Source organism: Hetaerina americana, unplaced genomic scaffold (assembly GCF_022747635.1).
Source record: "Hetaerina americana unplaced genomic scaffold, ioHetAmer1.1.p SCAF_14, whole genome shotgun sequence".
NCBI lineage: Eukaryota > Metazoa > Arthropoda > Insecta > Odonata > Calopterygidae > Hetaerina > Hetaerina americana.
Window position 1 is genome coordinate 6,178,620 of NW_027286514.1, and position 14,865 is coordinate 6,193,484.

At 35.2% G+C, this 14,865-nt stretch overlaps 1 protein-coding gene across 10 annotated transcripts in view; it reads right to left on the reverse strand.

Annotated features, from left to right (window-relative positions):
• Nucleotides 1–14,865, reverse strand: part of LOC139686309 (ral GTPase-activating protein subunit beta) — a 67,277-nt gene that overhangs the window by 32,654 nt on the left and 19,758 nt on the right. For 8 of the 10 annotated variants that reach the window (XR_011700363.1, XM_071583462.1, XM_071583460.1 and 5 more), the window contains 6 exons: nucleotides 12,849–13,195; nucleotides 12,601–12,746; nucleotides 11,087–11,171; nucleotides 9,858–10,002; nucleotides 8,387–8,491; nucleotides 1,987–2,115 (listed from right to left, as the gene is read on the reverse strand). Coding sequence is in view for 9 of the 10 variants with exons in the window: in XM_071583462.1 (XP_071439563.1) it covers nucleotides 1,987–2,115; nucleotides 8,387–8,491; nucleotides 9,858–10,002; nucleotides 11,087–11,171; nucleotides 12,601–12,746; nucleotides 12,849–13,195 (957 nt within the window). In the remaining variant the exon portion in view is untranslated. The remainder of the gene's footprint in view (nucleotides 1–1,986; nucleotides 2,116–8,386; nucleotides 8,492–9,857; nucleotides 10,003–11,086; nucleotides 11,172–12,600; nucleotides 12,747–12,848; nucleotides 13,196–14,865) is intronic. The other 2 variants (XM_071583458.1, XM_071583457.1) reach the window with 1 other exon arrangement.

Below are 14,865 nucleotides of genomic sequence, written 5' to 3' on the forward strand. Positions count from 1 at the left end.
TCATGTGAGAGAGACAACACTGACTGTGGATATTTTGAGAACTATAAGGTCATCAAAGCACACAAAGCACTACTCATTATATTTCCTTTATTTTGTGAATGTGACTTTTCTGTCATGGATGAAGGAGATTGCGGTTCAGATTTGGTCATACATACACATTGTTTTCCTAGACCTGTCAGCTAACACTCGCAGAAAAATCATTTTACGACTGAAAATGATGACATGCTTATATTCTATAAATTCCCAATAGTTGTTGGAAGTGATAAATTATTTTTTCAAGTCCTTTTTTATTCTAACAGTTTTGTTTTCTCATGGCCACATTTTTAACTATGCTCTTATCTGTGTTAATACAAGATCAATCACTAATCATTAATGTTGTAAACAAAATAAATATAATGACTATAGCGGACCAGCCAAATGTGTACTTGTATTACATATTTTTATGGACATCAGTTGCTATACTTTGTTATGTTTGAAACTATAACTCAGTATGGCCAGGTTATACATATATGTTTATGCCGGATGATAAAGAAAAACAATTCAGAAAAGCAGATGAAGGCAGTACACCTAAGCAATAGTTGATGGCAATGCATTTTCAATCTACTTTACTTCAAATTCCATACAAAAATTTGCAATCATATAATAATTGTAATATAGTCACGTTGAGTAGCAATAAAATGAGTGTACGGCAACTGATAACTGAATAGGTCCCAGAAGTTTATTTATTTCAACAAATTGTAACAGTGATAATCCCACAAGTTCCCAACTAAAAAAGCAAAGTAAACAAATCTCCTGCAACATACTGATATAGATAATGCTCATGGTGACAAAAGAATATGAGTTGTATAATGAAAAACTTTGACTTTGTAGTGCCCCAGTATTTTATTCAGACATGACCTGGACATTGACCTTCAGTGCCATCATTAAGTCAAGTCTAATGATGACATTGAACATCGAAGCATGAGTAGTGTCCCAATATTATACAGGAATGACAAAGTTAAGGTTTTTCGTTATAAAACAAATCATTTCCATTTATTCACACCTCAAACAACCAAAAGAATATGGAGTTTTGTCCTTATCCTATCTCCTTCATCCATGACATCTTTTAACAGTGAATAATATGAAAACCACATAAAGTACAATTTTCAGGCTTCTAACTCTACACTAAATAAAAAGTTGACTACCAAACACATCATGAAGATCACTGTAAAGGTAAACTGAATCACTTTGGTTTTTGAAAAGCTGATCATTAATACACCTGACCACAAACAGTTAGTTCCACTGGACTTCTATCACCCTAATTCGTACATGCCACCACTCCAATCTCACCCATATAGAGAATCATATACATAGTAACAGGAACAAAAAAGACAAGATGTCAGAAAGCTCAAGTCATTGTCTTTGGGAAAAAGAAAAGTATCATAGCAGGAAACAATTTCAAGCAACATGGAAACACCAAGCATTTCAAGTCCAAAGTTCTGAATTCAATGATGAATTCATGATAACCACAGAAACAGTTCCCATTACTACACTAAGTTATAACAGTTACTGTCTATATCACAGGATTCAAACAGCAGTCTAAATAATGCATCCATTGGATTAGGTACCAATTCATACAGAGGCATGACATGCATTTTGGATCCCATTTATAAAGGTTAGTAGTTACCAAAAATCAATAAGACCTTCAACAGTTGTGCCCACATAATAAGAAAGTTAGCTCCTAACACCAACAGGCTCTTTTACATCCCAGGTTACACAAAAGAAACACCAAACTGTAATTAAAACAGTTTTTCCCAATTTTGGAAACTCAGCAACAAGGACATTCTCAAAAAAAGTATGCGCCAACTCTCACTTATGTGGGTGTTAACTGATTCCAGAGTATATTCTACTCATCCAAACACTTTGATATCTCTACAATATAATCCCTAAATTTTCAGAACACCACAACACAAACAAAGTTAGGAATTTAAGACTTAAGAGATTTACTTTTGCTCAACCTGCAAGGGTAGTCATAATACAAGTTACCGAAGGCAGCGTCTCCCTCTTGTAATTCTGGCAGGTCTTCCGTGAGGCTACGATAGTCACTGAGGCTGTGTGAACTCATAGTGTCTGATGCTATGGGGGAAATAGTACAAGAACATAAAGAAACAAAAACACCCACAATTGCAGCAACAGAAAACAAGACCACAAAACTAACTGGCAATTGACAGCATTTCATACATGGATTAACCCTCAGACCCTCACAATATCCACAAATTTTATCTCCTGCGAGGGATTAATTCTTTCATTTTTCCTCGTAACGATATATTAAAGTTGCTCGTTTTATTTTAAATGACTAGGAGAAAACTTCAGGCGTCACTTTATGGAAACGATACATGTTTGCAAAAGAAACTCTTGGTTTTTCCACATTAAAATTTAATCACGACCTAGGTTTCGACGCTCAGCGTCATCAGCTGGGATGATGACGCTGAGCGTCGAAACCTAGGTCACAATTAAATTTTATGTGGAAAAACCAAGTGTTTCTTTTGCAAATTAAATGACTAGATGTGCAAGAACAAAATTTTCGAGTGCATGCATATGCTTTGAAGGCCCAAAGAATCAATCAACAATATCTTCCTATCATGAATACTATTGTGGGGTTATAATTATCTCCAAGAAGTTTCATACTACCTTGATCAAAAAGTTCCCGGAATAACCACCGTGTGGCGCTCCCATCGTTCCGATTTGAGTTCTGTTTTTTTTGTTAAATTGGTACATCTGTTGTTGATATTCCCTTTAAATCTTAGTGTCATAACTTGACATTTGCAAAAGTTACGTAGCCAAGAGTACATCTATCTCTGTGTGTGTTGGCGATTTTTTACAATTTCAGAAATGGATTTAAATTTGCAACAACGAACTTGTATTAAATTTTGCGTAAAAAACGGATTTAGTGGCGCACGGACGTTGGAAATGTTGGAAAAGTGTTTCGGCAACGATTCTCTAAAAAAAACGGTCGTTTACCAGTGGCACGAGCGGTTCAGAAGTGGTCGTGAGTCAATCGAAGATGATGAACGCAGTGGCAGACCATCGACATCGAAAGTCGGTGAAAAAATTGATAAAGTAAAAGAAATGTTGGTCAATAACCGCAAATTAACCATCAGAGAAATAGCGGAGGACTTGAACATTGCCTATGGATCCGCCCAAGACATTGTGGTTAATGATTTGGGTTTCCGTCGTGTAGCATGCCAAAAGACCTCAATTTCATGCAAAAAAGAGACCGTGTTGACGTCGCAAAAGACATGATTTGCGAGGCTGAATCCGATCCCACATTCATCAAAAGGATCATTACTGGAGACGAGACGTGGGTTTATGAGTACGACACGCAATCCAGACATCAGGCAAGTGAATGGCGTTCACCAAATGAGCCGAGACCAAAAAAACCACGTCGTTTTCAGTCAAAAAAGAAGGCAATGCTGACAGTTTTCATGGATTACAACGGTGTAGTGCATCATGAATTTTTGCCAGAAGGCCAGACAGTAAACAAAGAGTATTATTTGGGCGTTATGAGACGTTTGTGTGAAGCAATTCGCCGAAAGAGACGAGAAATGTGGGCAGAAAACTCGTGGATTTTGCACCATGATAACGCACCGTCGCACAGTGCTATCATTATTCGTAATTTTTTGACGAAAAATGCAACAAATACCATCCAACAGCCACCGAATTCACCTGATTTGGCTCCCTGTGACTTCTTTCTGTTCAATCGAGTTAAAAAACCATTACGGGGAACGCGTTTTAGCAGCCGAGAGGAAGTAATGGAAAAATCGCAGGAAGCACTGATGGACATACCGAAAACCGACCGTAACTTTTGCAAATGTCAAGTTATGACACTAAGATTTAAAGGGAATATCAACAACAGATGTACCAATTTAACAAAAAAAAACAGAACTCAAATCGGAACAATGGGAGCGGCACACGGTGGTTATTCCGGGAACTTTTTGATCAAGGTAGTATTTTCAAAAGTTGAAATTTTGCAACTCACCCCAAATATTATATCAACAGTTATATTGTGTCACAGGGATGAACCTAAATACATTTAGTGGTATGTTGATACACATCTTAGGAACTAGGATAATATAGTCGGAACATAATATACTCAAAACATACTATACAACTTTGGTACTTAAGTTGAATGAATAATTATCCAAGATCGTAGGCATGTCTTTCCTATGCCTAAATAAGGGTTTATGTAAGCAACTTCCATATTGAGGAGCCCATCAAATAATGAACTATGTATATTGGAGGAACTGAGGGTTGACAATTTCACAAACATAAGACAGAAAGCACCACATGTAACACAATACGAGCAAAACAGTGATATTCAATACAATGAGCAGGCAGAAAACTAAAAACAGCAAAAAAATTAGGTATTTGTAGAGGAAGTTGGATAAAAATTGCTCCTGCTTCCAAAAGGAACTTGAGTAACCTGAAAATAAGTTATCAAGATAAAAACCCAAAGTGACTTAGTTTTGGAGTAGAGATATTAATAAAAGGCAGAAATGATGAGAAGTTCAAATGATTTACCTCACAGTACATTAACTATTCAATCAAGTGCACAATGCTAAACTTAAAAAAAATCATTTCCTCCCTTTTTACCTTTCATAAATAGACATAAAAAATTGACATACAATAACTGATGCGATATGGTCAACATTGTTATATAAAAATTTTAACATTGGAAACATAGGTATTCCTACTCCCAAGAAAAACCAAAAATATTCATTCTAAATGCAATTTTGACTAGCAATAGTTCGCTACTCCCTGATTGTAGCATGTTTGATTTTTTCACCAAATACTCAACTAATTTTGTAAATTAACTTCATTTATAATCTTTAAACATGCTTTGCACATTAATTACCTCAATTTAAATGCTGGGTTTTGAACATTGTAAATCCATCTCTTTATTTACTCCTTGGCCTCCTTTCCACCTAATATGCTGCTTTTCATTAAAACTTTTTAATGCCTTTCTCCAATATGATAATAATTATCCTTCTGCCAAATGAATCAACTGATTTTATTACTTTTCAGCCAGGGACTTAAATTAGGTGTTCAACATATTTAGTGCCCGCATAGGACAATTCAAAAGCCATGGTTTCAATAATAGTTATCTATCATTACGCCTCATAGTCTACATCATTTATTAACTCAGGAAAATTTTTATCATCAAATTAAATTGATATTATTCATAATTAAATACTGAAAACTGAAAGTGAAACAGTACTTTCACTCACTTGCTTGAAAAATAAATTTCACACGAGACTAAAGCAGAGGCCCAAACGAATGTTCTGATATAATTGTTGAATACAGAAATAGTTACCTACTCAGGTAAAGAACTTGTAAAAAGAACCATCTCACATCTAAGTACATTGAGGCATCTTAATAATTACATTCCTAAAGCCAATGGTTGCTTTGATAGTTAACAGCTCAACACATCAATTTTATTTATTGTTAATTTATTCAAACATATTACATTTTTGTATCAGTAAAATGAGGACATGCTCAGTACATCCCAATTAAGGGAAATTTTCTGCTACAGTATTAAAACTTACTCTATTCTGTTTCACACTTTTCCACAAACACTGCGCAAATTAAGCAAAAAAGAAATCGCAATAATCTTTAAAAAGTATAGTAATTACACTGGAAATTTTTGGTCCATTTATCCACTGTATGTATTCATATTTACACTTAACTTATTTCCAAGGCAAGACTATGCATTCTGCAGCAAAGATTTTGAAACTAACTTAAGTTGGATAAGACTAATTAAAAAGATTCCTATCACAACAGTTGGTTGAATAGGCTGCAATGTTTGCAGAAAAATTATTTGCGGTAAGAGTATAAGCCAAACTGTACTAAGAAGTTGATAGAAGAAGCACTATCCACTCCAGAAATTTGAAACAGAGATATTCCTGCAAAGTTAACACCTTCTACAAACCATAATTTTTTCTTGAGTTCAAATCATAATGTCCTTTCAATTATGCTTAATTCTTTAAACTTTCAGAACAAAATGGCATTATTACAAGGACATTATTATACTACATCATAAATCCACACTATTTTACTGGTATTTCACCAAAAGAGTGAAACCTGTCAGAGTAGGTACGGTTAGTGCAGATTGCACTAACTTATCAAATCACTACATTAAACCAGTATTTAACAACAATTTCAGCAAATATAAGGTCTATTCAATCAATCAGGAAGCCAAAGGTTCTTATTCTGCCCTACTCACAGAGAAAATATTCGCCTTTAAATCTGCACAGGAACTTGCATGAACTTTCCTTGTTAGAAACTTACTCCTACTTCGTAACTAGTACACTAGGGCAGTCAATTTGGCAAAGATAATTCTAGGCAACTGAGATATTAATTAAACAATAAACTTGACGATCCTTTATGACATAATGGTCAACTTTCTCCCACAAGCCAACGATTGACAGATTGGACAAAGAAAGGGAATGGCAATAAAGCAAAAGATTATCTCGTGATACATTATCATTACAATCTATTATTGGTAAAACCATTACATAGGAAAATGATGACATTTAAATACAACCTTACAATTTAATAAGTTGAACTTCATTGTTTTTAAATCAGCACAACCTCTCCTTCCAAATCTGCCAAGTGCAAATAAAATAAACAGCTAATATATATTCAGTTAAATGCTGCCAGTTTTATATGAAATATATCATCAAAACTTGGTGAACTTCTAGTTTCAATTACTCACATTTTTACTATAAAATGCAGCAGAAGAGTGGTTACAAATTATTTTCAAATTATATATATTGGAATTATTTTGTTTAATTTTCTAGATTAAACATCCCAAGCAACCCAGTCCATAGCCTGTAATTTTGTTCTTGTACACTAAGTGATTATGGTTATACCAGTTAAGTGATGTAATAAAATATTAAATTGTTTCTTAATCCTAATTAAAACATCAAATTTGCATCACAACAAATACTTAGTAATTACAAGTGCGGTTCAATAAGTACCCATGTTTGATGACAAAGGGCGCTCCCGAGGGGAGTTCATGTTATCAGCGTGTGCTGCCATCTATCAAACGACAGTGAAACAAATTTCAGACTGATTTAAAGGTTAGTTAGGATTTGGCAGCCATTCGATTCAGACGTGTTTCGTGATTTTGGCTAAGATGGAAAAAGAGCAGATCATTTGGTAATTCGCTTTTTGTTTTTGGATGGGAAGAAATGCGAGGAGATAAAAGCAAAGTTGGATGCTGTTTATGGGGACACTTCACCATCTATGAACACAGTTAGATATTGGTTCAACGAATTTTAATGTGGGCGAACAACTGTTTTTGATGAGGCGTGACCAGGACGCCCGGCATACGTGGTTACAGATGAAATCATTCAAAAAGTCCATGCCATGATTCTCGCTGATTGACGAACGTAAGTGCGCAAAGCAGCAGAGGCCGTGGGTGTTTCGGCCGGAATGGCAATTAATATTTTACATGATATGGTGGCAATGAAAAAATTGTCGGCCCGATGGGTGCCGCGATTGCTCACTGTGGACAACAAGCTGATCCGGCTGTCAACTTGTGAACAGTGTTTGCAGCAGTTTAAGTGAGGTGTTTTTGCATCGAGTTATCCCTGTTGATGAAACCTGGATTGATCATTACACACCAGAAACTAAGCAACAATGAATTTCTCCTGGTGAATCTGCTCCAAAGAAGGCGAAGATGGTCCAATCGGCCGGAAAGGTCATGGCAATGGTTTTTTGGGATGCAAATGGCATCATCCTCATGGATTTTTTAGAAAAAGGAAGAACGATCACTGGGAAATACTACAGTGAGTTATTGGACCGCTTTGACAGAAAATTTTAGTAGACACTGCCACATTTGGTGAAAAAGAAGGTGCTGTTTCACCATGATAACGCACCAGCACATTCATCCGGAGTTGTCGCCGCCTAACTGCATGAACTACGTTATGAATTGCGGCCGCACCCCCCGTATTCACCCGATGGCTCCCTACGACTTTTTCTTATTCCCTAAAATGAAGAAATGGCTCACGGGAAAATAATTTAGCTCAAACGAGGAAGTTATTGCCGAGACAGAGACATATTTTGGATAGTTTGATAAATCCTATTTTTTGGAGGGGTTAAAAATATGGCCGGAACATTGGGAGAAGTATATCCTTCTAAAAGGAGACTATGTTGAAAATTAAAAAAAATATTTTTGAAAAAATGGTTTCTTCATTTCTAACACGGGTACTTATTGAACTGCCCTTGTAACAGATTAAAAGGCTTATATTAAATGTATGTTACACCCTTTCTAACTTGGACAAATATATACATAAGCAGATTAATAATAATCTAAAATGTATCAGAGTTTCAAGAGACTAACCTGAAGATAGTAAATTGGAAGGAGTATCTTGCCCTTGATCAAGCTGTATACCTTGTTCCATTTCTTCATATGCAGCAGCATCCTGGACACTGAGCAGTAGGCCACCTATATACATTCAGGTATTAAGTAACACATCTAAGAAAAATCACATAAGGAAGCCAAGAGGTAGTAATCAAACAAGAAACCTAAAGCTTATCCCTTTAGTTCTTTGAATGAGTTGAACTGGGAAGGAACCTTTAAAAAACAAGAATACTATTATACCCGGTAGCTAAAGCAAAGAGATTTATGAATTTGGAATTGGAGACAGCATATCACTAGCTTAAGGATCTGGTGGCTGGGTTTGCACCACTAAGCACATAATCATCAACAATAAGAATAAAGGGAACATCGTTTTTGCTATCTCCTGCATAACTTTATGCAATGTACATAACATATTGAAATGAAATTATTGACTGTAAAAGTGTTTGGAATTACAAAGTCAATAATTTCAAATGAAGTAGCTTCAGGCGTGATGTGGCGGAAGTCGAACATAATGATTAACTGATCGTAGCACATGATATCAAGTGGAAAAGTGCTATGATCAGTAATTCATTTCGTCAATAATTTCATTTCATTTCAAAAGGAAAATCCTTCAATTAGAGTACAATAAATGCCCAAGCCCCTGAAGAGGAATCAGAGAAAGTAAAGTAGCTGTTTTACAAATGCCTTAAAAGAAGAGTATGACAAAATCCCAGGATGTGATATCAAAATATAAGCTGGAGATTTGAATGCCCAAGTTTAAACAGGAATTTCAGTGCAAAAATTATTTGCCTCGACTGGGATATCATTATAGTACAACATAAAAATGTTTTATATCCCTACACAATGTTCACATCTTAATTCAAGTGTTAAATCTCAGCACCTTTAAAATATTCAGGAAGTGAATTACCCATTGGACCAATAGTTTGGTTGCACTATAAAAATATGTTGAAACCTGTACGTCTACATGCTCTCTTATTTTTTATGAACCTATGCAATCTAATAGCGTTTCAGAATTGATACTTTAATGATGCATTTTATTAAGGTATATATTCCCAAATCACAGAATTGCCATGGATTTTACTAAATCACTTATCTTTCCCGGTTTTCCAGGATTTGAGATGAACTTCTCAGGTGTTTCAAGATTACACAATCCAGTTAATCATTTTGACCAATATGTTAGAAGTGTGCTCTCTGACAGGATTTTATGCGACAATTCATTGAAACTACACATAAATAGTTAAGAATTACATACAAATTGCAAATTGGCTGTCTTAAACAGCCTCACCTTTTCAAGGATATGCCTTAAAGGAAAACTATCTCTCACGGACTTTACCTATGAAAATCAAAAAGTCGGGACATGGCAGGCAATTGACTCAGGAATGTTAATTTAAACATCAATACACATAACTTTACAATAATTTGTACATGCACTACTCACTCATGAACTCACCAAGTAACATTTGTGTGTTCTGTGGATCAGATTCCACTTGAAGAGCATTAATCAGAAGATTCATGAGACGGGGTTTAAGTTGAATAAATGTCAATGGAGTGTAGTTTTTATCAGATCCTGTTGACAACTCCCTGATTGGTAATGTCTGAAAATAGATAAACTAGTTAATTAATCAGGTAGGTATAATGGTAGAAGATGCAATCAAGTTCTGAGGTCAGCCAATTATTTTCTCGAGACAGGGTGTAGGATTTAAAAATGTGATTGAGCTTAAAATACTCCAGTACTCTTCATGAATGCAAGACATGGTGCACTAATTTCATTGAGCAGCTGTTAGAGTAAGAATTGTTTTCAATGCTCAAAATTGCATCTTTAGCATACAAGATCAGCATGTAAACACCCATTTTCTCCACTTGCTTGGTTTTAACACCAACCTAAATTCATTGTCAATTGAGTGAGGGACACATGGTCATGCTGGAGTCACGGATGTGTATTTAAAATGCATATTTGTGTGTTAGACAGTTCAAAGAAGGCCGAATACTGAGCGACAACAAACCTAAGAACAAGCCTTGGGGATCATGAACCATCAGCAATTTTCCAGTATGAATAGGGACATTAAGAGAAAAATTTTCTGCAGCAATTTCATCAAGGTGTTGATGTAGCAGAAAATGTGTACGCACAAAGAGAGATTATGTTGTTGAAGTACAGAGGTTTAACTTTCTGGTCTAGGCCGTTTGGTCCAGGAAAAAAAATTAAGAGACTTAAGAACTTGAACACAAATCATGTTGGTGTTGTTTTAGATGAAACACTAAAAAAGTTTTTTCATGTTTATGCGATAATACATCATCTTGACATCAAAACATTCTACTACTTCAACACAATTATATTAGCACTATGATATGAAAATATTTGAATTTTTTAATTAAATATAAAACATTTGCATGCCAAGGTACATATATCCATCCAAGAGAAAAATATTAATTAAATTAGTTGCTTTCTTGGACAGAAAATGCGCAATTTTATGGGAATGAGACTTCCCTAGGAAACCATTAACTACAAACTTTCACATCATAAGTTGTTAACAAAATTAAACGGAAAGTTTCAACATCTTGATGATGAATACTGAAATAATAATAAATATATAACATTATCACTAGCTAGTGATACATGAAGAACAATAAAAAAATACCAATTAAACTTATAAAAAGAATAATTCAAATAAAAATACATACCTGGAAATGTAGAGGTAGTACAAGCATTGACAAAAGTATATGTATAGAGGCTCTTCTCAGTTCTGTCTTGGAAACATAGGGAGACCTGCAAAAATATTTTTTTAAATGTTATTTACAATTATTAATCCTTAAAATATGTTTATACATATTTAGAATCAAAAATTCAAATTGTACATGGTCTAATTTAATTAAAACTTAAGTAACAAATACTATAAATAATGCAAAATTGCATTTATATGATTTAATGCACACATTACCCCATTCTTTGCTTGATGAAAAGAAATACTTTAAAAACAGCTATGCAGGCATTTTAAATGTAGCAAGGTTAAAGGGTTAAGGATTACATAGAGTAATTAACATTATATTTATATTTGTTTGCTACGCCTATAAAAATTTTACATGTTGGTTTAGAGACTCTCAGTCCAGTTAGTTAAGCCAGACTCTGGTCCAGCAAGGTTAGCTATCACTTTGGACAGTACTGCATCATTTTACTTACAGAACTCATAAAAGTTTCCAAATTTGTTAAACTCTGACCTAGCCAAGAAATTTGAACAGAGTGCACAAAGTACCGAAGGGTCAATTTTACAGATTACTCGTAGATGTAACTCCAAGACACAGCATTATGGCAGTTTCAAATAAAACCTTTGTCAAATTAAGAGTCTTAATTGCAAATTAATGTACAAATTCTTCTGTGCATGCTTACTTCTTAAAACAAAATTTGCACAAGTATTTTTTTTCATAACTGAGCACCTTAATCTTTACCTGCAGTATATTTAACATACCAGTTTCATACGTGAATATTTCTAGAGCATTTATCCCGCAAATTACAATTTCCCTCCGATTTTACCACAAGTAAAACCTTTCTCCCTTGTTCCCTACATAGCAGTTCCCTGATAATATAAGACATCTGTTAAATCAGATTCAAAATTGGATATATGGAAATTATGAAAACATTTTTTATAGAGTGCTTGCTTCAGTAGAGAAAACTTAAACAAGAAATTAAATATCAGCAAATGTAAGGAACAGATCATTACTAATAATATGCCAAAATGTCACTCAGCATAAATGTCAACATGTACCAATGACACATTTACATTCTACAAAGCAACAGTAATTAAACTAATAAAATTTATTTGTTGTCTCAGGCATAACTTTATGGAATTTGAATAGCATGTTGAAATGAAATAATTGACTTTGTAATTCCACACACTTTATTTAAGAAAATACAACTAAGGTTTCAATGTAGAAAGTCGACCTGATGATGACTTTCAACGTCAAAACCTGGGATGTGTTTTTTTAAATAAAGTGAGTGGAATTACAGAGTCAATTATTTCATTTCAATATACTAAAATGTAGTAATCATTGTCTTAAATTTCCACATGAGCATGACAGCCACTGAGTTGCGAGGATCTTAGGGATGGCTTTCAAAAATGTAACCCACATACACAAGTTTAAGATCACCCAGAACAGTATTTTCTGCCAAAGCCAACTTTTGAACATAAAATGTAACTTACTTAGGTGACAGTTCTTTATCAGGAAGGACCACTTCCAAGGCATCTAAAACATAGGGAACTAAAACTTGGACACCATCGAGATCTAGTCTAAATAAATCAGATGAATTCAAAATAATACTGGACAACACTTCTCCACAAATTCGGGCCTGAGGATAGGAAAAGAACATATTGATCTGAGATATTTTCCATTTTCATTTCAATTTTGGAAATTTCCAGCCATAGTCCAACTAACATGCATGTTTACTTACATCCCCACTCTTGTCTTCTGGAATCTTCAACCCCTGCTGCAGAGCTAAGTAAAACCGAGCTAAGTACACAGGTAATATCTCTTCCCCGGTCTTTTTAGCACAGAAAATTCGACAAAGGGCCCCTAGAGCTTCAGCTCTCCCAGATTCAAATTTCTCAATGGTAAGTGATGGAGGCAGTTCAGTGGCATCATTAAGGGAGGCTGGTTGTGAGGATGCCGGTGAAAATGATGGGCTGGCATTGACCATCATTCCTTGAATGCCCAAGCTATTTCCACTTCCAATACTTTTTCTCACTGACCCATCCAACAAGAGAGAACTAGGGCGTTTTGTGCTGGCTTCCCCTAACCCTGTTGCATGCAACAATTAATAAAAGGAGAGAAAACTTCAGTTAGACTCACAAAGTGTCACAAGTATAGTGAAGGGGTACATTGGCAAAATAGGCTTCCCTATTAAGTAAACTAAACATACTGTTACATACATTTATTTAAGCATGCAACTTGCAAACTGACCAAGATGTAAAATTTCATTTTTAAATCTTCATTCTTTGGAATGGACAATAACTAAAATTCAATTCTATATGTTGTCAACATTCTTAGAATACCACAGTAAAATTATAAGAGATTAATTTGGAGAGAATACTATGATGTGCTCAAAGTTGATTTTGCATTTATTCTTATAAATTGTAGTTTAAACTAAAAATATATTCCAAGACACTGTGGGCAATGCCGTGATATTAACTTTTAATGGAGTCGTCCCCTAAATGCGCATTACAATGCAACAATATCAGAGTGTAAAAATCATTTGCCTTGGCCAGGATTCAAACCTGGTTCCCTTGGCGCCCGGTTGAGAGCTTTATCCAGTTAAGCTACCAAGGCATCCTCTTACACTCTTGAGACTTCAGGGGATTCAAAGCAACAAGATATTGTGACAAAATACCGCACATACAATGTCACAAGCATTTGTAATCTTGCGCAATTCACCACACGGTAATAGCCAATAGCTTTGTATATTAGAATAAATTTAACTACTAAGTTTTTTATTCACATGAACAGTCTCACGGCTTAAACGCTATCATAATAGGATTGATTATATAGGCACATTTTTAATTGCAAATCAGTTCTTGGCCTCAGACAATATACTAGATCTGTTCAAAAAGTATCGCGACATTTGTGTTTTTTTCAAAAATAATTCATTCATTCATGAATATCTATTTTGTCCCCTTCAAAGTAATCCCCATTACATATTATACACTAGTGCCAATGTTTTTTCCAATCCTCGAAGCACTTAAAAAAAATCATTTCTTGTGATCTTAATCAACTCCTTCGAAGCAGCCTTCATCTTCTCAATCATAGCTTAGGGTCATCCTTTCATGGGCCTCTTCAGTTTCGGGAACAAGAAAAAGACACTGGGGGCCAGATCTGGGGAATACAGTGGCTGCGGCATCATTAGTGTGTTGTTTTTGGCGCACAAATAACGATATGTGAGCAGGGGCGTTGTCATGGTGTAAAAGCCAATATTTGTTCTTCCACAAATCCTGGCATTTGTGGCAGATTGTTTCGCGCAAATTGCACATAACTTGAAGGTGATATTCCTTATTTACCATTCTACCCTGTGGCAAGAACTCATGGTACACCACGCCCCTGCAATCAAAGGAAACTGTTAGCAAAACTTTCACATTTGACCGAACTTGGCGAGCTTTTTTCGGTCTTGGCTTGTGCTGGGGCTTCCATTGGGATTATTGAGCTTTAGTTTCCATGTGATAACCATAAACCCATTATTCGCCACCAGTGATGACCCTCGGGACTACAAATCACGTGGTGACCCATGTCATGCCCAAATCGTTGGTAAAAATCAAATGGCATGAGCCAATCGATATGTTTAGGCCCTTGGCAACTTCTCTAACGGCGATTCGATGATCGGCCGATACTATTTTCTTCACTTCATCAATTTTTTCATCTGTTGTTGACGTGTTAGGGCATCCAGCATGCTCTTCATCGTTCACTTCTTCTCGGCTCTC